At 40.4% G+C, this 23,928-nt stretch overlaps 1 protein-coding gene across 1 annotated transcript; it reads left to right on the forward strand.

The window, feature by feature from the left end:
* The first annotated feature begins 385 nt into the window (after window positions 1-385).
* LOC308693931 (NLR family CARD domain-containing protein 3-like) lies at window positions 386-22,477 on the forward strand. Its single transcript, XM_081371114.1, has 6 exons — window positions 386-470; window positions 9,671-9,777; window positions 9,911-10,027; window positions 10,348-10,461; window positions 20,005-21,810; window positions 22,164-22,477. Exons 2-6 carry the CDS (start codon window positions 9,728-9,730, stop codon window positions 22,348-22,350), a joined length of 2,274 nt encoding a protein of 757 aa, XP_081227240.1. The 5' UTR covers window positions 386-470; window positions 9,671-9,727; the 3' UTR covers window positions 22,351-22,477.
* Window positions 22,478-23,928: the final 1,451 nt, after the last annotated feature.

A 23,928-nucleotide genomic window follows, 5' to 3' on the forward strand; every position in this document is an offset into this window, starting at 1 on the left:
TTTGAAAATAATGCAACAACGCCCCCTTATGGCTATAATGAGTCATTAATACTACTGTATGTTGAAGAATACATCAAAACAAGCTATTCAAAATAGACATAAATACTCAAATCCAAAGTAAGGATTATAGTAAGGAATATTTTTAGTAATTGCAATAATTTATGTGGCTCTGTGGTTGAGCAGCTACTCAAGTTTTATAATACAAATAATTTCAAACATTTCTGTGATAAGCCTCTTAAAAAATCTAAATTGATTTAGCATAGGAAAAAAAGAACGGCTCCCTCCAGCCGCGACTCGGCTCCCATCGTTCATGTTTATGAGCCGTTCAAAAGAATCGGTTCGTTCGCGAACGTCACAACTCTACTTTTTGACCAAAGTCCAAATTGAATGTTAAAGTTTATCTTTGTTGGGAGACGGACATTTTAGCCTACCGAAAAGAACTGCGTCATACTGTTCAAATGGAATAAAGAGTGAGTATCAAAGCTCTTTTTTTTATTTGCAACAGCACGAGTGAAGATTGCTTGTAGCCTATGGTGGAATTGGTAAATTGTGGTGAGCCTCCATTGTACAAAATCAATCGCTGTTACAGCTCTTGGTAATTTAGGCCTACTGAGGCCGATGACAGTTATCGAAATATTTTTAACCTAATCCTAATCTTGTCCAGTTTAATTTGGGGGTTTTGAGTTTAAATCACTTTATAAGCATTCATAATTAATTGCATGTTTGTTGTGTAGCATACCCTCTATTTTTATTTTATTTTTCACGCTGTTTTTTAGAGGCCGCACATTTAAACTGAAACTATATGCAAACTATTTTCCGTTGTTTCTTTCTGCATTTGCTGTAAGGTTAGTTTGCAATGGTTACGTATGATGTTCGAACTGTGCTTTGATAAAGCATCCTTTCATTGACCATATTCTCCAAATTTTACACGTTTACATAACACTTTCAAAATTGCATAATACAACCCCATTTCCAGTTAAGTTGGGTCATTTTGTAAAATGCGTTAGATTAGATACAGTGTATAGATAGATTGAATTGAATGGGTCTACCCATTTATGGCCATTTTACCTACATACTGCATTAAGTAAAATGGCATATCATTTCATTCCGTTATATCTTTCATAACATAATTATGATTGAGAATCATCTTTATCAAATTTTGGTTTAAAAAATCCTGAAACCTAAAATTTGATTGATGGATGAAAAAAAAAAAAAAAACATACAAAAAAAAAAAACATGGTTTTGCCTTGTTGTGGCAAAAAATTCTTGAACATCATCATCACTGCGTAAGAGACACTCTGAATCAAATAGTCTTTTAAAAGGTATTTATTCTTGCAAGAATAGGCACAGTCAACCACACAGAAGTTACACTGGAGTGAGTGAGACAGACATAAGGAGCCGGGCAGCTTTTATACTGTTTTATCATACCCTGTAGGAGCTAAATCTGATATTTTAAGCTAGGCTACTGAGTTGTTTTGCTCCCGGAGTGATTAGGTTGACTCACTTTCTTGCTTTGGTATTACGTTTTGGTATTAAGTATTTAATTATATGTGTGTAAAATGCTCAAATATCTGTAAAAATATATATACAGGCCGTGCAGAATTATTAGGCATGTTGATTTTCTGATCATATTTTATTCCCAGGAACATTTTGCCAATTCCAAACCATATTAATCTTAATACTATTAATTTTGTATTTAATCATTTATAAGTGATATATAATTGTTCATGAAGGCTGGAAATGAAAAACTCCTTATTTTCAGGTGTGCAGAATTATTACCCAGAACATGCAACTATATGTGCCGACAAAGCATACTGGAGGTGTCATTTCTTTCTCCCTCTTCCATCCATCTCCTTCTTGAACGAACAAAAGCACCCTTTGCTTTACATATATATAAGTTATCTAATGAGTTCTGAAGTTCAGCCAATTCTATTTTCTGGACAACTGATCAATTTTCAAAGGGGATACAGGAGAGACAGACAATTCTTTTAACAATGTTAAGTTCCTCTAATTTGTATTGCTTGGCTTTTTGAGATCCAACTTTGAATAACAATAATCTAATGTTGTATTTTAATAATTCCCAATTAGAACTAAAATTGTTTTCAGCTTGAGCTTTATTAAAAAATAAATTAATTTTAGAAATGACAGATTGACAAGTTTCTTCATCCTCTAATAAAGCAGAGTTTAGTTTCCAATATGAACTATATGTTCTTGAGTAAGATGGGTTATCAAAAGACAGAATAATAGATCGATGATCGGATAGTGGAGAAGGCAAAATTTCAACCTTATTGACATAATCAGATAAAGAGTAAGATATTAACCAGAAGTCAATCCTAGACCTCAATGAACCAGAGCTGTTAGACCAGTAAATTGTGAAGCATGCGGATGTTTTTCCCTCCAAATGTCAGTCAGACCAAAACGGGAAATTAATTTACAGAGATCTGATGATCCATTAGATATTCTAGGTGGTGATCTATCTAAAGAGCTGTTCATAGTTTGGTTAAAGTCTCCACCCAAAATAATAAGCAAATTAGAATATTTAGATTTAAAATAGTCTAAGTGTGTTTCTATCGAATTAAACAGTTTCAAGTTATTTTTTGCTGTGTTAAATCCATAAATGTTACCGAGGACAAAGATACAATCATTTAAGGTAACTAGTAAAAAAAGAAAGTGACCTTCAGGATCAGAAATTGACTATTATTTTACCCTTAAAGGCCATGTTGCAGGTTAACCACCACTGTCGATGAATGGGTACATAAATCACTCAAGATATGTATATCATTTTTAAAATTTCCCAAAAATGGCCCTAAAGACCATTTTTTTACGTTTTTGGTATTAACGTTTTTTTTCCCGCAATTCGGTGATGACGTCACGTTGGGGAGAAGTGGAGGAAAGCTAGCCTCAGCTTAGTATTATGGTGCGTTCAAGTCATCTCGTATAGATCGTATTTACGAGTTGAACGCAATTAAACGCCACCACAATGTCGTAAATACTTAATAATTAAATGCATGGTCCGAGGAGAATGAGTGGAGAGCATTTTTTACAGTCTATGGTGGAGAGTTGGTGAAGTGTCCTGGTGAGTTGCTATCATTTAGCAACGCAGCAATGAGCACTGGAGCTAGTCTACGAGCAGCAGTGCACAATAACGACACTTTTGTTTTCTCTCTTTTTTTTTACTGTCATTGAATAGCACAGAGTGAAAAATCAACGTTTTCATAACTAGTGGCAGTGATCATGACGTTAGTTCAGATAAGTACCGCTAACCTTTGTCATAGTGTAGTAGTACTGGTAAACTTTGTCTTTGTCATCTAGAAAAAGAAGGCATCATGCTAGCTATATGGGTGTTTCTAAGCGTTTATCTCTTCCTCCGTTGAAAATGTTGTTGCAAACGTAGCCGCCGCGTGTCTGTCGCTGTGTTTGGCAGGTGCTTGTGTGAGCGCCGGCGGTGCCGTCCCATGGGAACTGCGTTGGAAAGCTTGTGCTGTGTAGGGAATTGAGTGCGTTTTAGTCGCTGGACCCCGCGACCAGATGTGACGTGCCTCACTCAGCATCCAGAGTTTTTACACCAGCACAAACACAGTAGTTCACCATTGTCAATCTACCTATATATTTCTATATATTTATCTATCTAGCTGCTAGCTATCTATGCTAACGTTATGCTATCTGGCTGTCTGCCTATCTCTCTCTATACTAGCCTATCTATCTATATCTATCTATCTATTTATCTGTCTGTCTATCTATATCTATGTATTTATCTATTATCTGCGCTAACGTTATCTGAATACTCTCGTCTGCTACTCGTCTCTCTAGTCACTCTCAATGCGGGCCGCGGGCTTTGGTAAATTCTCTCCCCAACGTGACGTAATGCAATGCATTGCGGGGGAAAGGAGAATCATTGCAAACCGCTACTTTTTCGTATTATATTCCGCTTTGTGATGCCCAACAACATAAAATACAATGGATAACAGTTTAAATGTTTATTACCAACAAGTAAATTGCACAAATTCGATGAAAAAAAAAACCTGCAACACGGCCTTTAAACTTGTGCTTTAACGTTATGACTCCTGCTGAAAGATTAGAAGCATATGAAGAAAACAACTCATCACCCCATTGTGATTTCCAAAACTTAAAATCGCTTGAGTTTGCATGAGACTCCTGTATAAAACAAAAATCAGAGCTAAGAGATTTAGCATACAGAAAAATAGCTTTACGTTTTTTGTTTCAACTACTCCTCGCTGCGGACTATAGCGCGGTGACGTCACGTATTCACGTCACGTTTGTGTTACCACGCATGCGCCATATCGTTACGCGGTGACGTCACGCGTCTTTAAAACGCAGGCGCAAATTTGACATAATATTTGTAAAAAAATGTTAATGTATTAAAAACTCTAAAGTAATAATGAAAGCAGCAAAAAGGAGTACACAGGTTTAACTATCCCTGATCTAAGGTAGCCTAAACTTATAAGAAATTTCAGAGTATATTGTGTAATATCGGTGTAGTATTTTATTTAAAGTTTTTTCATTCTGTTGCACTTCACTGTGCAAATTACAAAATTACTGTAAACATTAATGACACCTTATATATTTCTTATTTTAATCATTCCTATGTAATAGTTAATAATTGTTTATTTTTGTGCATTATATAGACTATTATAAAACATTTACTCCAATAAAGTTGTTTGAATGAAGTTAAACCAACTACATACAGTATATTGTCAATCTCTGTATCCCATTGTATGCATGCCAACTCAACACACATGCCACACACACACACACACACACACGCACACACTTCAAATCAGCTTGAAATTCCCCTCCATCATTGAAAAAACAATCAACTGAGCAACAGCCCTCAACCTCCTTATCAGAATAAAATCCACGCAGGACTCCTTCTGCCGTCTCCTACAGACCCAGGTGGGCAGTCCTTGTATATTGCAGTGCAAGCACAGAGTCAACGAGCACCAGGAACTCTTGCTTATATTGTCTGGAAAATGCACTCCAGTTCACAACACCTAATTTGTATAAAATACAGAACAAACAATATTGAATAATTTTGAAGAAAGGCATTAACAGGAATTTCTGTTTTAAGTATTTTATACATATTATTGGAAGATGTTAGACAAAGATATGTTTGAGTGTTATTGGCTTTGCCTGTTACTTTGTTTATGAACAACATAAACTAGTTAAAAAAAAAAGTTTGTCAAGAAAGGCAAACTGTAGGTTGGCTTTAGAAAGCCTGAAAGTTTGAAATAGTTTTAAAAGCTTGAAGTTTGAAGGTCTTCAGTTTGAAGTTTAAAGTAGTTTTCAAGCTGAAAGTTTGAAGGCCATAGTCTATCAGACACATACAGTCAGATAGACATGACAGATAGGCAGATAGAGATAGATGGATAGACACAGTCAGATAAATGGATAGATTGCACATACAGACAAACATACAGACAGATAGAAATAGATGGACGGAAAGACAGACTTTCACAAGTACTCACAACTTAGATTTAAAGAACTTACTGTCACGTAAATTACAGAAAACAAAGGGAGGACTCAAATGCAAAGGGGAAAATAATTTATTTACAAAAGAAACACTAAACAAAACAAAACCCACGAGGGGGAAAACATAACTAAATACAAAACAACAACTTCAAAAACGAACATACCAAAAGGGGTCACGGGAGAACAAGAGACGTGTACAAGACAACGATCCGACACAGACTGCAAACACAAAGGAACTTATAAAAGGGACAAATCAGGGAGGTAATAAGGAACAACAGGTGGGGCAAATGAAACCAATAATGAGATAACAAGGAGGGTGGGGTCAAACAGTGACAGGAACACAAACACCACATGTGCTACACAAGACAGGACAGGCATGTGACATTACCCCCTCCTTAAGGAGCGGCTACCAGACGCTCCACAAGGGACGGGAGGGACAGACCAGGGCGGGACGGGAGGGACAGACCAGGGCGGGACGGGAGGGACAGACCAGGGCGGGACGGGAGGGACAGACCAGGGCGGGACGGGAGGGACAGACCAGGGCGGGACGGGAGGGACAGACCAGGGCGGGACGGGAGGGACAGACCAGGGCGGGACAGGGGGAACAGGAAAGACAGACCAGGGTGGGACAGGGGGAACAAGAGAGACAGACCAGGGTGGGGCAGGGGAAATGAACAGTTCTGGAGGCCAGGGTGGAGCCGAGAGTCCATCGGACGGCCAGGGCGGAACAGAGAGTCCATCGGGCGGCCAGGGCGGAGAAGACCCCTCGGGCGGCCAGGGCGGAGAAGACCCCCTCGGGCGGCCAGGGCGGAGAAGACCCCCTCGGGCGGCCAGGGCGGAGACTTTCCCTCGGGCGGCCAGGGCGGAGACTTTCCCTCGGGCGGCCACGGCGGAGACGACCCCTCGGGCGGCCACGGCGGAGACGACCCCTCGGGCGGCCACGGCGGAGACGACCCCTCGGGCGGCCAGGGCTCAGGCACAGGAACTGGCACCACCGGCTCGGGCACTGGAACTGGCACCACCGGCTCGGGCACTGGAACTGGCACCGGAACCACCGGCTCGGGCACTGGAACTGGCACCACTGGCTCGGGCACTGGAACTGGCACTACCGGCTCGGGCACTGGAACTGGCACCACCGGCTCTGGCACTGGAACTGGCACCACCGGCCCAGGAACAGGCTCAGGAACAGGCTCAGGAACAGGCTCAGGAACAGGCTCAGGAACAGGCTCAGGAACAGGCTCAGGAACAGGCTCAGGAACAGGCTCAGGAACAGGCTCAGGAACAGGCTCAGGAACAGGCTCAGGAACAGACACTGGCTCCGGCTCAGGAACAGACACTGGCTCCGGCTCAGGAACAGACACTGGCTCCGGCTCAGGAACAGACACTGGCTCCGGCTCAGGAACAGACACTGGCTCCGGCTCAGGAACAGACACTGGCTCCGGCTCAGGAACAGACACTGGCTCCGGCTCAGGAACAGGAACAGACACCGCCGGCCCAGGAACAGACACCACCGGCTCAGGAACAGACACCACCGGCTCAAGTGTGTGCGTAGCCCACACACACCACATGGCTGTGGCCATAATGGCCAGTGTCGCGGTCACTGAGGGCTCAGGAACAGACACCACCGGCTCAGACACAGGCTCGACGGCGGCCATCTTGTCAGGGGACTCAGGCTCGGCAGGCGTGACGTGAACAGGCTCGGCGGCGGCAATCCTGTCCGAAGACACAGGCTCAACGGCGGCCATCTTGTCAGGGGACACAGGCTCGGCAGGCGTGACGTGAACAGGCTCGGCGGCGGCAATCTTGTCCGAAGACACAGGCTCGACAGCGGCCATCTTGTCAGGGGACACAGGCTCGGCAGGCGTGACGTGAACAGGCTCGGCGGCGGCCATCTTGTCAGGGGACACAAGCTTGGCAGATGTGACTTGAACAGGCTTGGCGGCAGCGACGACCATCTTGTCCGAAGACATAGGCTCAGGAACAGTCTCTGGCTGGGCAGACGTGACGTGAACAGTCTCTGGCTGGGCAGACGTGACGTGAACAGTCTCTGGCTGGGCAGACGTGACGTGAACAGTCTCTGGCTGGGCAGACGTGACGTGAACAGTCTCTGGCTGGGCAGACGTGACGTGAACAGTCTCTGGCTGGGCAGACGTGACGTGAACAGTCTCTGGCTGGGCAGACGTGACGCATCGCTGAGGTGGTGCAGGCCGTGCGAGCAGGCTCACTGGAACAGGGACCACCGGAACAGGGACCACCGGAACAGGGACCACCGGACTCAGGATCGCTGGAACAGGGACCACCGGAACAGAGACCACCGACATAGCCACGGAGGGGTTCTTTCCTCTCCTCCTCCGTTTCGGAACCACCGGAACTGGGACCACCGGAACTGGGTCGAGGAGGGGCCAGAGTGGAGAGTGGTCTTGAAATTCCTCTCGCCCAGCTCCTCTACTGCGGCCTCCACGGGTCCCGCGAAATATGACCAACCGGGTCCCCTCAAAACTTTGCCTCCTCTCCCGCTCGGTGGCTGGGGAAGAGACCCTTTGCTGAGTCCTTGACATGGTCGGATCGTTCTGTCACGTAAATTACAGAAAACAAAGGGAGGACTCAAATGCAAAGGGGAAAATAATTTATTTACAAAAGAAACACTAAACACAAAACAAAACCCACGAGGGGGAAAACATAACTAAATACAAAACAACAACTTCAAAAACGAACATACCAAAAGGGGTCACGGGAGAACAAGAGACGTGTACAAGACAACGATCCGACAAAGACTGCAAACACAAAGGAACTTATAAAAGGGACAAATCAGGCAGGTAATAAGGAACAACAGGTGGGGCAAATGAAACCAATAATGAGATAACAAGGAGGGTGGGGTCAAACAGTGACAGGAACACAAACACCACATGTGCTACACAAGACAGGACAGGCATGTGACACTTACTGTCCAGCCGTACAAAGTGGGCCTCTTTTCTGAATTTGGGCTTGCTGACAACATCCCTGAAAATCTTGCATGTCAGTGAAAGCAAAATACAATGTTTAACTCCATTTCTTTTTAATTCATTTTACCACACATTTATTTAACATAACTTACAGTACATACAATACATTCAGGAATGTAACTTTTGCAGTACGATCTGATACTGAGGAACAACATTTCTTTTGCAATACATGCAACAATCCAATACATGACTCCATTAATTTAAGTCTTTCTGCTCTATTTGAAGACATCTTTCAAGCCTTAATTTGTTTAAAGGCGAATGAAGACTTTTACATATTTTAAGATTTGCTGAAACCCTGTCATTTTGAATGCTAACATATAGACCTATCATAAAACATGTCATAACTTTTTTGAAATATAAACCATTTATGACGCGCTCTATGGCATCTCTTACAATTAAAAGCCGTTAACACAAAAACACAATTGTTAAAACAGCATAAATATATATTTTTTAATTGCTTTAAACAACAAAACAATAGATTTTAAACAATTTTAAACAAAACAATTTTAGAGCCAGGGGAGCAAAGAAAACACACATATATATAAAATATATATGTATATAAAATGTATGTATACAAAAGCCTCCTTAATCACACTGTTATCATACTTTGAATCTCGAAAAATTACATTTTCAAAATGCAAAACAAAATTAAAGAATACCTTTTCCTTAATAAGCATAGACACCTCATACCATAACTTTTTCACATGACTACAATGCCAGAAAATGTGGGTTCTGTTTCCAAGTGCAAAGAGCAAAAAGTGCAACTTACATCAATGTCTAAAAGCATAAATAATGCTTCTTGACTGACTGCCATCTAATCCATCGCTGGAAGTGAATGAAATGAACTGCGCGTGTGCACGTGTGTGTTATAAACAGATTTTGCGCATGCGTGGTAACACATACGTGACGTGAATACGTGACGTCACCGCGCTACAGTCGGCAGCGAGGGGTGTCTCATTTGTTTCTTATGCTTTAAACAATGTAATGAATTCAAAAAACTTTCTGGCTCTCAGGAGGATGTATAATGGGATGTGCTCTGACTAAGTTCTGTTGACCCCAATAACAACATTTATAACAACATTCAGGTTCATAAATTCCAGGTAGCTACATTTGTAGTTGAATTACTGTGGTAGTGTTAAGTGTGTCTTAATCAGTGTTTCTGTCATTTCTATTCATAGTCAGTGGAGGAGATCAGATGTATATCAGATGCAGGAGTGCAGCTCCATGAGGACAGAATGAGTCACGTACAAAAAAATGAACATGGAGATTTTCCTCCAGGATGCAGGTACTCTCAATAAAGACAACATAAAAATAAAAAAGACTCAGCAATGCATCAACATATAAAAAATTGCTTTGCCTATGAAACAACTTACTTTTTCAGCTGATGTCACCAAGCCTTATTATTTGCTGTATTACAGTTCAGTCCAGCAGAAGAGATCAGATTCGCCAGAGCCCAGCTGTGTGTCCATGAAGAGTGACTGGTCTATGGATCATCCACCCTACTTCAAGGGTGAAGAAACACAGCCAAATCTCAGGTGTTACTTTTAATTTCAGTATGTACTAAAAGTGTTACATTGTCTATATTGTGGTTAATTTATTTGAATATTATTGCTTTTATTACTAATAATTAGTATAAACATTTTTCCATCAAATACTCTAGTTCATGAACCTCACTGTATCAACTGTTTATGGCCAAGCTACGTAGAAATTGGGCATATTAAATGTGTTTACCATCATTTTATCACCACTCGAAACTATACATTTTTTATTTCTAATAAAATAACAGCATCTGAACTGTAGTATCAATTCACTATATGAAAGTATCTGATTATTTATCCTCTTCTTGCTGTTTAAGGCGAAAACTGCGACCCAGACCAGATGTTACTGTACCCATCTGTAAGAAAATGAAATATGACGAGTCTTTGAATCAACCACAAGACTTTAATGAAAGCACTAATCCTGGCATCAGGTAAAATACAAGGTTTTGATGCTGCAAAGATTCATCATATAGTTTATAATCAATGATATGATCAATAATTAAGTGTGCTTGCTGAAAGCGCACACTTATTGTTCTTCTTAAGTTTTCTTATTAAGTGTGCTTGCTGAAAGCGCACACTTATTGTTCTTCTTAAGTTTTCTTATTATTATTAAGTGTGCTTGCTGAAAGCGCACACTTATTGTTCTTCTTAAGTTTTCTTATTATTATTATTATTCCCGGGAGAAAATTTTTGGCCAGCTCCTGCGCCTAGACCCTTTGAGACAGAGACACCGTTCCAACTTTAAAACGTTCGGTCAGTACCGGTGTAAGTTGCTCGCGAAGATGACATCACGAGTCCATGTCGTTCGTCCGCCATAGTGGATTGAACAGAAAACGAAACTAAAGTTTCACAGGTCACAAATTTGGTCCGAACTTCACGAAACTAGACGTACATGATCATTGGAGCAAGCCTCATCAAAGTTACTAGAAGGATTTTTGATTTTCGGAAGCGTTTGCCCGTCACAGCCAAACGAAATCAGCGGCGTAGTCGCCAAACAGGAAGTCGTCCATATCTCAGGAACTCTGTCACATATCGAAACCAAACTTTATACATGAACTCGGGACTCCAATGAGAGGATGTACAAGATCTGAATTTTTTTTTTTTTTTTTTATTTCAGGCTAATAGACAAACCCATTTACCTATGTCTATGCAAGAGTTTCACCTTTTGATGTTAGGTAATGCATTTAGACAGTAGGTGGCACTGTTGTATTACATTTCACAGAGCAGCCAAGTCAGTGTATAGACTGCATTCGTTTTTACCAGGTTTGTCTTAATAAATGCAGGCATGAATTTCGTTTTTTGCATTGGTCTATTTTAATCATCTTCATTTATTAATATATACAGATTTGTATGCATGAATTGTGCATTTCCAATCCTCAAAGCAGTTAATAATAATAAAAAAAAACTTTATACAAAATACATCATGCTCTTCTTCGATAACCGAACAAACAATTAATTGTCTGTGGCTGTGTTTGTGCGCGCGGGAAATATGCTGCGCATAACAATAGAAAACAAGGAGAAATGCGCAGTCACATGCTCAAACAATCAACAACGTCGCTCTACAGGTGCGTTGTGGACTGCGAAGTGGACTTCACAGGGTATTCCGCCATCTTAAGTTAGAGTCTAATCCGAAGGGAGCGAACATGTTCAGTTCGAAGGGCACTGCGCACGGCATAGGGAATAAGGGAACATCGATACATCACTTCACAGGAAGTGGAGAGTGATGATCACACACCCAACTGTCATTTCGCGCATCAGGTCATCACCAATCAGAACGGTCATAACTAACGATGGAGGAGTTTACGTATGTGTGTAAGTAATACATTTCGCCATTGTTATACAAATGACAGTATTTTTAACGGTTATTGTTGTGAATATTACATATACTATTTTTGATGATTATAATTTACCTCAGTGAATGCAGCCAGCTTAGCTAGTTTGTGAAGTAAAGTGATTTTATTTTAGGTAGTTGTAAAATAGTGCAATATAATTGTAAATATATAATATAATAATAAAAATTAAAATATGAATGTAGTCCTATATATTGTTATATCATAATCTGCGCGAGTCCGTCGTTGACTTTCTTTGATGACATTTGCTGGGCGTTTCTAATGAGCGGTTATTGTCAGTGAAGTCCACTTCAACTGATATACCGTGCTCAGGGAGTAGGGGAGCAGTGAACACTGCATATGATATGGACCCTGTCGAATGGAACGCACATTAGATGTGTAAAAACAAGTGGAAAGCGCGAGCGCGCCGCTGTCTCCTTTCGCTTGTTCTCCTGTGGTGTCTGTCGTTGCTATACAACCATGAACTGCGCTCTCCATGATGACAAGAGCTGTGTCTGAAATCGCTCCCTATCCACTATATAGTGCACTATTTAGGGTGTCGGCCATTTGTAGTGGTGTCCGAATTTTGAGTGAACGACATCATTCCCTACATTCTTCACTACTTTTATCCACAATCCTCTCTGAATTCGAGTGTACATACGATGTGCACTTGCTGAGACACTATTTCCCACAATCCAACACGATAAGGCGATAGAGCGCGAATGAAAAATAAACAAAACTGCCACCATGGCAACGGTGCACCCGAGTTAGAAAACAATCATTTATAAGACCAGACGCCTGGTTATTTATTTATACATACCGTTATATCTATATTTGAAAAATCTAATGTGTTGTGTAGTGTTTTGTTCTCTTTTATTTTCACATATAAATTAAAAAAGTAAATAAATATGACAAGCAAGTGTTTTTATTATCTTTTTTTTTAATCAAATAACGCAATAAACGTGAAAAATACATACATACAATGGTTACATTCACACAGCCAAAAAAATGAAATATTAAAGATGGGTAGGTAATGTTTATGACAAATTGTCCGAGCTCTCTGGCGCGTGATAATTGTCAGCGTCCAAATTCTTTGCTGATGTAGTGCACTCAACTGCCATTCACTATGTAGGGATTAGTGAACGAGTGAGCGGTTTCAGACACAGCTAAGGAAGTATCAGCAAAAGATTACTAGATTTCTAGCCCTTGCATTAGCTTTACTACTAGATATATTTATGGAGATGAAAAATAATAAGGCGCCCTGTACAGCTATGATCAGCTTTTCGGCCGAGCATTCAATGTTGTTACGCTGCAAGCTGATGGTTCGTTGCTGCCGCGCTCTATCACTCGCACACCATAAAGAGCAAATTGTTTTTTAATGTTTCAATTTCGTGATTAAAATGACATAATTAGGAAGCGGATAATTTCTTCATAAACAGCTCATTATGACTCAATGTTAGAATGCTGCACCTACACTCGATAGTGTGAATAAGATCAGCGCAACGCAGACCACTGCATTGACAGGGTAAAACACATGATCTGTCTACGGCCAGGGCTCAGCGGAAGATAGAAAATGCTGGTCCAGCGCTGATTAAGGAATTAAATTCGAAAATAAAAGACAGTTTGACATCTTTTTTCTCGCATTCTCGCATTTTTTCTCGCATCTATCCACTACCTGCTAACGTAAGTGCACTGCACCCGAGCAAGCACACTTTGCAGTTCCTCCGGAAATGCATTTTTCTAGTTATTATTAAGTGTGCTTGCTGAAAGCGCACACTTATTGTTCTTCTTAAGTTTTCTTATTATTATTATTATTATTATTATTATTATTATTATTCCCGGGAGAAAAATTTTGGCCAGCTCCTGCGCCTAGGCCCTTTGAGACAGAGACACCGTTCCAACTTTAAAACGTTCGGTCAGTACCGGTGTAAGTTGCTCGCGAAGATGACATCACAAGTCCATGTCGTTCGTCCGCCATAGTGGATTGAACAGAAAGCGAAACTAAAGTTTCACAGGTCACAAATTTGGTCCGAACTTCACGAAACTAGACGTACATGATCCTTGGAGCAAGCCTTACAAAAGTTACTAGAAGGATTTTTTATTTTTGGAAGCGTTTGCCCGTCACAGCCAAACGAAATTGGCGGCGTAGTCGCCAAAACAGGAAGTAGTTCATATCTCAGGAACGCTGTCACGTATCGAAACCAAACTTTATACATGAACTCGGGACTCCAATGTGAGGAAGCACAAGATCTGAATTGTTTTAATTTTTTTTTTATTTCAGGCTAATAGACAAACCCATTTACCTATGTCTATGCAAGAGTTAGATTTAATGTTAATGCATTTAGACAGTAGGTGGCACTGTTGTATTACATTTCACAGAGCAGCCAAGTCAGTGTATAGACTGCATTCGTTTTTACCAGGTTTGTCTTAATAAATGCAGTCATGAATTTCGTTTTTTGCATCAGTCTAATTTAATCATCTTCATTTATTAATATATACAGATTTGTATGCATGAATTGTGCATTTCCAATCCTCAAAGCAGTTAATAAAAAAAAAAAAAAAAAAAACTTTATTCAAAATACATCATGCTCTTCTTCGATAACCGAACAAACAATTAATTGTCTGTGGCTGTGTTTGTGCGCGCGGGAAATATGCTGCGCATAACAATAGAAAACAAGGAGAAATGCGCAGTCACATGCTCTAACAATCAAATACGTCGCTCTAGAGGTGCGTTGTGGACTGCGAAGTGGACTTCACAGGGTATTCCGCCATCTTAAGTTAGAGTCTAATCCGAAGGGAGCGAACATGTTCAGTTCGAAGGGCACTGCGCACGGCATAGGGAATAAGGGAACATCGATACATCACTTCACAGGAAGTGGAGAGCGATGATCACACACCCAACTGTCATTTCGCGCATCAGGTCATCACCATTCACCAGTCAGAACGGTCAGAACTAACGATGGAGGAGTTTACGTTGGTGTGTAAGTAATACATTTCGCCATTGTTATACAAATGACAGTATTTTTAACGGTTATTGTTGTGAATATTACATATACTATTTTTGATGATTATAATTTACCTCAGTGAATGCAGCTAGCTTAGCTAGTTTGTGAAGTAAAGTGATTTTATTTTAGGTAGTTGTAAAATAGTGCAATATAATTGTAAATATATAATATAATAATAAAAATTAAAATATGAATGTAGCCCTATATATATATGTTATATCATAATCTGCGCGACTCCGTCGTTGACTTTCTTTGATGACATTTGCTGGGCGTTTCAAATGAGCGGTTATTGTCAGTGAAGTCCATTTCAACTGATATACCGTGCTCAGGGAGTAGGGGAGCAGTGAACATTGCATAGGGTAAAACACATGATCTGTCTACGGCCAGGGCTCAGCGGAAGACAGAAAATGCCGGTCCAGCGCTGATTGAGGAATTAAATTAGAAAATAAAAGACAGTTTGACATCTTTTTCTCGCATTCTCGCATTTTTTTCTCGCATCTATCCACTACCTGCTAACGTTAGTGCACTGCACCCGAGCAAGCACACTTTGCAGTTCCTCCGGAAATGCATTTTTCTAGTTAAGTGTGCTTGCTGAAAGCGCACACTTATTGTTCTTCTTAAGTTTTCTTATTATTATTAAGTGTGCTTGCTGAAAGCGCACACTTATTGTTCTTCTTAAGTTTTCTTATTATTATTATTATTCCCGGGAGAAAATTTTTGGCCAGCTCCTGCGCCTAGACCAGGGAACGGCAACTGGCGGCCCGCGGGCCAAAACTGGCCCGTCAGCAATATTTTCTGGCCCGCCGGATTATTTTGGCAGTCCTAAATGCTGTACAAAACTCTTCCACTACTTGAGAAAAGCCGTAGTCGCGCGGCGATTTCACCGCCGCATACTGTGTGAAACGCCCATAGGGAATAATGCGGCGCGGGATTACGTTTTAAAGTATAACTGTGCGTTCACAACGGACGTGAATAGCGCGTCAAATTCGCGCCTGCCGCGTCTAGTTATACGCTTGACCACTTTGTGTCCATTCGCGCGTCAAAAGACGGTAGCGGTCAGAACTCTGGTGTACTTTGGACGGAGCGTGCGGTCTGACTGACAATAGCCAACTCCCGACATCTTTTGACAGCGTATCCGCACTTAATTCTGACCGCCTGTACACCTAGCTCTGAGGAGCTGTTTGGTACTGAAACCATTGTCAGTCAACAACATTCTTTTTTTGCAAGGATGTTTGAAATAGTTCGACAGAAAATAGCCTACTTCATTTCGTCAGTAGGGCAATATGATTTTCGTTTATGTTGCTTAGAAACTTGAGTGATAGGCTTTGTCCTATTTAATTCATGTTATTTATATTTCATATTTTTTTTCTGTGACATTTTTTTTCTCTGCTGACAGTACAATGTTAAAATAGCCTAATATTTATACTGACACGAACACAATTTTTGTATAGCATTTATAATTATTATAGGCTACTCCAATCTCCTTCTTTCCATTAGAGACATTTGAATGTGAGATTATGGAAACGAGATCTAAATTTTGTGGACCCGTCAGGTCGGGAAATAAAGCGGGTGAACACCGAGTGTATTTTAAGCGGTTGCTGAATAGAACCTTGTGGGAGCGGGACGAAAAAAAACAGTCCCACGCAGACCTCCTTAAACCTTAGGTGTGTATGTGTGTGTCCCCGAATAAATAATAATAATAAAAAAGGAATAAAGTTCAAAAGTCGGACTGTACGGAATGAGGCATGATTGCTATTCACACCTTTATTAAAATGGCTGTAATATGTTACCACAATAGTAGCCTACTTGATCTGTTTAAAATGGTTTCCTTGATATATGCATAAGGTGTTAAATTAAAACTTAAAAATCAAAATTTAAATTTGTCTAATCCAGTAATTCATTTTTTCTATTTTTGATCTGAGCACAATCAGAAAATCAGAAAACCCGTCCTTATTTTTTTTTTTTTCATTTCAGTTTAGGAAATAAATAATGGAAAAACAAGTCGTTTTTCATCTTTTTATTTTTGGTTTTAATTTGAAAAAAAAAAAAAAACGATTGAATGAATGATCCACGGACGGTGACGGACCCATCATATTCCGCAATTATAGGCCTATATAAGAGTATTTAATTTGTATCCATAGGCCTACTCTGTGTAGCTGGCCCGCCATCTACTGGCTAAAAAAAATATTGGCCCGCGGCCAAAGTTACTTGCCGACCCCTGGCCTAGACCCTTTGAGACAGAGACACCGTTCCAACTTTAAAACGTTCGGTCAGTACCGGTGTAAGTTGCTCGCGAAGATGACATCACGAGTCCATGTCGTTCGTCCGCCATAGTGGATTGAACAGAAAACGAAACTAAAGTTTCACAGGTCACAAATTTGGTCCGAACTTCACGAAACTAGACGTACATGATCATTGGAGCAAGCCTCATCAAAGTTACTAGAAGGATTTTTGATTTTCGGAAGCGTTTGCCCGTCACAGCCAAACGAAATCAGCGGCGTAGTCGCCAAACAGGAAGTCGTCCATATCTCAGGAACTCTGTCACATATCGAAACCAAACTTTATACATGAACTCGGGACTCCAATGAGAGGATGTACAAGATCTGAATTTTTTTTTTTTTTTTTTTATTTCAGGCTAATAGACAAACCCATTTACCTATGTCTATGCAAGAGTTTCACCTTTTGATGTTAGGTAATGCATTTAGACAGTAGGTGGCACTGTTGTATTACATTTCACAGAGCAGCCAAGTCAGTGTATAGACTGCATTCGTTTTTACCAGGTTTGTCTTAATAAATGCAGGCATGAATTTCGTTTTTTGCATTGGTCTATTTTAATCATCTTCATTTATTAATATATACAGATTTGTATGCATGAATTGTGCATTTCCAATCCTCAAAGCAGTTAATAATAATAAAAAAAAACTTTATACAAAATACATCATGCTCTTCTTCGATAACCGAACAAACAATTAATTGTCTGTGGCTGTGTTTGTGCGCGCGGGAAATATGCTGCGCATAACAATAGAAAACAAGGAGAAATGCGCAGTCACATGCTCAAACAATCAACAACGTCGCTCTAGAGGTGCGTTGTGGACTGCGAAGTGGACTTCACAGGGTATTCCGCCATCTTAAGTTAGAGTCTAATCCGAAGGGAGCGAACATGTTCAGTTCGAAGGGCACTGCGCACGGCATAGGGAATAAGGGAACATCGATACATCACTTCACAGGAAGTGGAGAGCGATGATCACACACCCAACTGTCATTTCGCGCATCAGGTCATCACCAGTCAGAACGGTCATAACTAACGATGGAGGAGTTTACGTATGTGTGTAAGTAATACATTTCGCCATTGTTATACAAATAACTGTATTTTTAACGGTTATTGTTGTGAATATTACATATACTATTTTTGATGATTATAATTTACCTCAGTGAATTCAGCCAGCTTAGCTAGTTTGTGAAGTAAAGTGATTTTATTTTAGGTAGTTGTAAAATAGTGCAATATAATTGTAAATATATAATATAATAATAAAAATTAAAATATGAATGTAGTCCTATATATATTTGTTATATCATAATCTGCGCGACTCCGTCGTTGACTTTCTTTGATGACATTTGCTGGGTGTTTCTAATGAGCGGTTATTGTCAGTGAAGTCCACTTCAACTGATATACCGTGCTCAGGGAGTAGGGGAGCAGTGAACACTGCATATGGACCCTGTCGAATGGAACACACATTAGATGTGTAAAAACAAGTGGAAAGCGCGAGCGCGCCGCTGTCTCCTTTCGCTTGTTCTCCTGTGGCGTCTGTCGTTGCTATGCGGCAACCATGAACTGCGCTCTCCATGATGACAAGATCTGTGTCTGAAATCGCTCCCTATCCTCTATATAGTGCACTATTTAGGGTGTCCGAATTCTGAGTGAACGACATCATTCCCTACATTCTTCACTACTTTTATCCACAATCCTCTCTGAATTCGAGTGTACATACGATGTACACTTGCTGAGACACTATTTCCCACAATCCATCACGATAAGGCGATTGAGCGCGAATGAAAAATAAACAAAAATGCCACCATGGCAACGGTGCACCCGAGTTAGAAAACAATCATTTATAAGACCAGACGCCTGGTTATTTATTTATACATACCGTTTAATGTCTATATTTGAAAAATCAAATGTGTTGTGTAGTGTTTTGTTCTCTTTTATTTTCACATATAAATTAAAAAAGTAAATAAATATGACAAGCAAGTGTTTTATTATCTTTTTTTTTAATCAAATAACGCAATAAACGTGAAAAATACATACATACAATGGTTACATACAATTCACACAGCCAAAAAAAGGAAATATTAAAGATGGGTAGGTAATGTTTATGAATAATTATGTCAGCGTCCAAATTCTTTGCTGATGTAGTGCACTCAACTGCCATTCACTATGTAGGGATTAGTGAACGAGTGAGCGGTTTCAGACACAGCTAAGGAAGTATCAGCAAAAGATTACTAGATTTCTAGCCCTTGCATTAGCTTTACTACTAGATATATTTATGGAGATGAAAAATAATAAGGCGCCCTGTACAGCTATGATCAGCTTTTCGGCCAAGCATTCAATGTTGTTACGCTGCAAGCTGATGGTTCGTTGCTGCCGCGCTCTATCACTCGCACACCATAAAGAGCAAATTGTTTTTTAATGTTTCAATTTCGTGATTAAAATGACATAATTAGGAAGCGGATAATTTCTTCATAAACAGCTCATTATGACTCAATGTTAGAATGCTGCACCTACACTCGATAGTGTGAATAAGATCAGCGCAACGCAGACCACTGCATTGACAGGGTAAAACACATGATCTGTCTACGGCTAGGGCTCAGCGGAAGATAGAAAATGCCAGTCCAGCGCTGATTGAGGAATTAAATTCGAAAATAAAAGACAGTTTGACATCTTTTTTCTCACATTCTCGCATTTTTTCTCGCATCTATCCACTACCTGCTAACGTAAGTGCACTGCACCCGAGCAAGCACACTTTGCAGTTCCTCCGGAAATGCATTTTTCTAGTTGAAATCAATAATTCATTACACTTCAACTGCTTTAAAACGTGGACCACTTAGACTTATGTAATAATATGGTATTTTAATTTTACAGCCATGAAGTCCTCAACACATTTAGATCAAGTCTGAGGAAGAAGTTTGAGTGTCTGGATGAGGGAACAGCAAAGCAGGGAAACCCAACACTCCTGAATGAGATTTACACAGAGCTCTACATCACAGAGAGTGAGAGTGGAGAGATCAGTAATGAACATGAGGTGAGACAGATTGAGACACAATCCAGGAGAGCAGCAACAGAGGACACACCGATCAAATGCAATGACATCTTTAGACCTTTACCTGGACAAGACAAACCCATCAGAACTGTGCTGACAAAGGGAGTCGCTGGCATTGGAAAATCAGTCTCTGTGCAGAAGTTCATCCTGGACTGGGCTGAAGAGAAAGAGAACCAGGACGTCCAGCTCATATTTCCACTTCCTTTCAGAGAGATCAATCTGATGAAGGACAAAACACTCAGTCTTTCAGATCTTCTTCATGTCTTTTTCCCTGAAACAAAAGAAATGGAAATATCCAGTGACAAATATAAAGTGTTGTTCATCTTTGATGGTCTGGACGAGTGTCGTCTGTCTCTGGATTTTCAGAGCGATGTGAGGTTGTGTGATGTAAGTGAATCAGCCTCAGTGGACGTGCTGCTGACGAACCTCATTGTGGGGAATCTGCTTCCCTCTGCTCTCATCTGGATCACCTCCAGACCAGCAGCAGCCGATCTCGTCCCCTCTGAGTGTGTCCATCGAGTGACAGAGGTACGAGGCTTCAATGATCCACAGAAGGAGGAATACTTCAGGAAGAGAATCAGTGATAAGAGTCTGGCCAATAAAATCATCACACACCTGAAGTCCTCAAGGAGCCTCTACATCATGTGCCACATCCCAGTGTTCTGCTGGATCTCAGCCACTGTTCTGGAGAAGATGTTGAGCGAAGCAGAGAGAGGAGAGATTCCCAAGACTCTCACTCAGATGCACACACACTTCCTGATGGCACAGATTAGCATCAAACATGAGAAGGACTATGAGAAGAACGTGACAGATGAAGACATGATCCTCAAACTGGGGAAACTGGCTTTTCAGCAGCTTGTGAAAGGCAATGTGATCTTCTATGAGGAAGACCTGAGAGAGTGTGGCATTGATGTGACAGAAGCATCAGTTTACTCAGGATTGTGCACTCAGATCTTCAGAGAGGAGTTTGGCTGGTATCAGGGGAAAGTCTTCTGCTTTGTTCATCTGAGCGTTCAGGAACATCTAGCGGCTCTATATGTGCATCTCTCCTGTACAAACAACAACACAAATGTGTTTGACCCAAACACCAAACAGAGCTTGCGGTCTAAATTTAAGGACTGGTTTAAACACAATTCATCAGAACATGTGTCATTATCAGAGCTGCATCAGAGAGCTGTGGATGAGGCTCTACAGAGTAAAAATGGACATCTGGATCTTTTCCTGCGGTTTCTTCTGGGTCTGGCTATGGAGTCTCAGCAGATTCTCCTACAAAGACTAATGAAACAGACAAGAAGATCTGACAGCAATGAGAAAACCGTTAAGTACATCAAGAAGAAGATCAGGATCATTGACTCTCCTGAGAAATCCATCAGTCTGTTCCACTGTCTGAATGAACTGGGTGATCGTTCACTAGTGGAGGAAATACAACAGCATCTTAAATCTGGAAGAATAAAGAAAGTCAAACTCTCTTCATCTCAGTGGTCAGCTGTAGTCTTTGTGTTGTTGACATCAGAGGAGAAGCTGGACAAGTTTGATATTAATGATTTTGTTGGAAGAGTTAATAAAACTGAAAAACTAAAGGTTCTTCAGAAGCTGCTTCCTGTATTTAAAGAATCCAGATCAGTTCAGTAAGTATCAATCAGAACAATCAGTTCACTGTTAAAACATTAAAAGGTCATAAATCTCCAGTGCTGCAGATGCTGTATAGAGTTTAGTGGTCATATGTTTTCAAAGTCAGAGAAGTTGCATATTCAGGTATCAGTTATTAAAATGTTTTTGCAAATAAAAAAAGGAATTTAAATATTTGACATTTTTTAAACCAATGACATTGTGCAATAAGGAAATATTTATCTTTATTTCTTAATTGATCCATCAAACATATTGATTTTTGCATTAAGTTTGAACTTTCTCTTTAATAATGGATTCACTGCTAATCTGATCTGTTCTGAAAGATTGAAGAGTGTGTCATTGTTCTCTACAGGTTGAGTTATTGTGATCTCACTGATGAAGGTGTTGCTGCTCTGACTTCAGCTCTGAGCTCAAACCCTGAACACCTGGGAGAACTGGAGCTGTCATATAATAAAATATCAAATTCAGTGAAGCTTCTCTCTCCTGTACTGGAGGATCCTCGCTGTAAACTGAGGTTACTCAGTTGCAGTGTTGGGTAAGTTACTTTAAAAAAGTAATTAGTTATAGTTACTAGTTACTTCTCACAAAAAGTAACTGCGTTAGTAACTGAATTACATCATTACAAAAGTAACTAATTACCAGGGAAAGTAAATATTGTGTTACTTTAAAAAAAAAAAAAAAAAGTTTAAATATAAGACATTTCTTGGATACCCCCAATATGAAATGTTAAATCAATTAAATGGACACTAAATAGAACATGCTTCTTAAGAAATGTACTGTCAATGAAATTTTAATTCATCAACTAACATTTGTTTTTCTTGCAGGAACAACATTCATATGCTTTTAATGTGTCAAAACTCTTTTGGGAAAAACTTGTGACTTGTGACAGTATGTGTCTATGTATATTAATAACAGTTATGGGAAGTGAAACTAGACAGTCTGTTAGAATCTTGTGATTAACGAATTAAGTCATCGTTAGAACCTTGTGATAAGTAATCACCAGATCAGAGTTTTCTTTACCTAGTAACAGAGGGGTTTGCATATTAAGAACCAATCAAATAGTGGGGAAATTATGTAATGCAGCCTGACATTTATGCCATACCTCTATTCCAGGGGTGGGGAACGTTGATCCTGGAGGGCCATTGTCCTGCAGAGTTTAGCTCCAACCCTGAAAAAAACATTTGGCTGCCTGCAACTTCAGTAATCCTGAAGACATTGATTAGCTTCAGGTGTGTTTGATTAGGGTTGGAGCTAAACTCTGCAGGACAATGGCCCTCCAGGATCAACGTTCCCCACCCCTGCTCTATTCTATAAAAACTGTTGTATATGTGTTTTTCGGTGGGATTCTCAATGGAATTTGTCTGAGATCCTCCGGCCTTTGTTTCTTGGGAGAGATTCCCTGAGAACTGCTCGGGAAGATCTCCTGGCCGTGATTAAAACATTTAAAGGACAATTGCAGGTCTGTTTGTCAATTTATTCCTGCGCAGGAAGCTAGTTTAGGTAGGAAGCTAGTTTAGGAAGGAAAACTAGTTTAGGGAAATCGAGTCAGAAAAGCTGGTGATCTATAGAGTGGGGACGTCGGGGACGGGAACCAATAAATAGAGCCAGGTAGTCCAGTGATCTATAGAGTGGGGACGTCGGAGACGGGAACCGATAAATAGAGCCGAAAAGTTAGATTAGGTAAGATATCCAAGTGAGGACGTCGCCAGGAGACGAGACTCAGATATCAGCTACCCGAGTGGGGACGTCGCCAGGAGACGAGACCCAGGTAGTTAGGTTTAGGGAAAAAATCCATGACAATTTGGCGAGCTAGAAATCCAGGAGTCCTCGGAATCTCCCTCTGTCGGATGGAGGGGAGCGAGGAACCACGTTGTCTTCACTCTGCAGACTGCAAAACCCTGTTCGACAGAGGGACCATTCCAGTCGGGCTAAAAGGACCTAAAGTATTAAGGTAGGATGAACAGACTTGACATTTTTCCTTTAAAATGCTTCTAAATTAATTAAAATGTTTAATTAAAAATTGGCTTTTCTGTTAAGTAAAATTTTGAAGAAAACTGGTAATCAGATCTAAAAGATTTAAGTGATTTAAAAAAATGTTTTACCTTTGCTAAAAATAT

Source organism: Scardinius erythrophthalmus, assembly GCF_964197995.2.
Source record: "Scardinius erythrophthalmus genome assembly, chromosome: 7".
NCBI classification, from domain to species: Eukaryota; Metazoa; Chordata; class Actinopteri; order Cypriniformes; family Leuciscidae; genus Scardinius; species Scardinius erythrophthalmus.

Coding starts and splice junctions, on each gene's coding strand:
- LOC308693931 (XM_081371114.1), top strand. CDS start 9,728: ATGAGTCACGTACAAAAAAATGAACATGGAGATTTTCCTCCAGGATGC. Junction 10,028..10,347: donor GAAACACAGCCAAATCTCAG/GTGTTACTTTTA, acceptor TTGCTGTTTAAG/GCGAAAACTGCGACCCAGAC. Junction 21,811..22,163: donor AAAGAATCCAGATCAGTTCA/GTAAGTATCAAT, acceptor TGTTCTCTACAG/GTTGAGTTATTGTGATCTCA.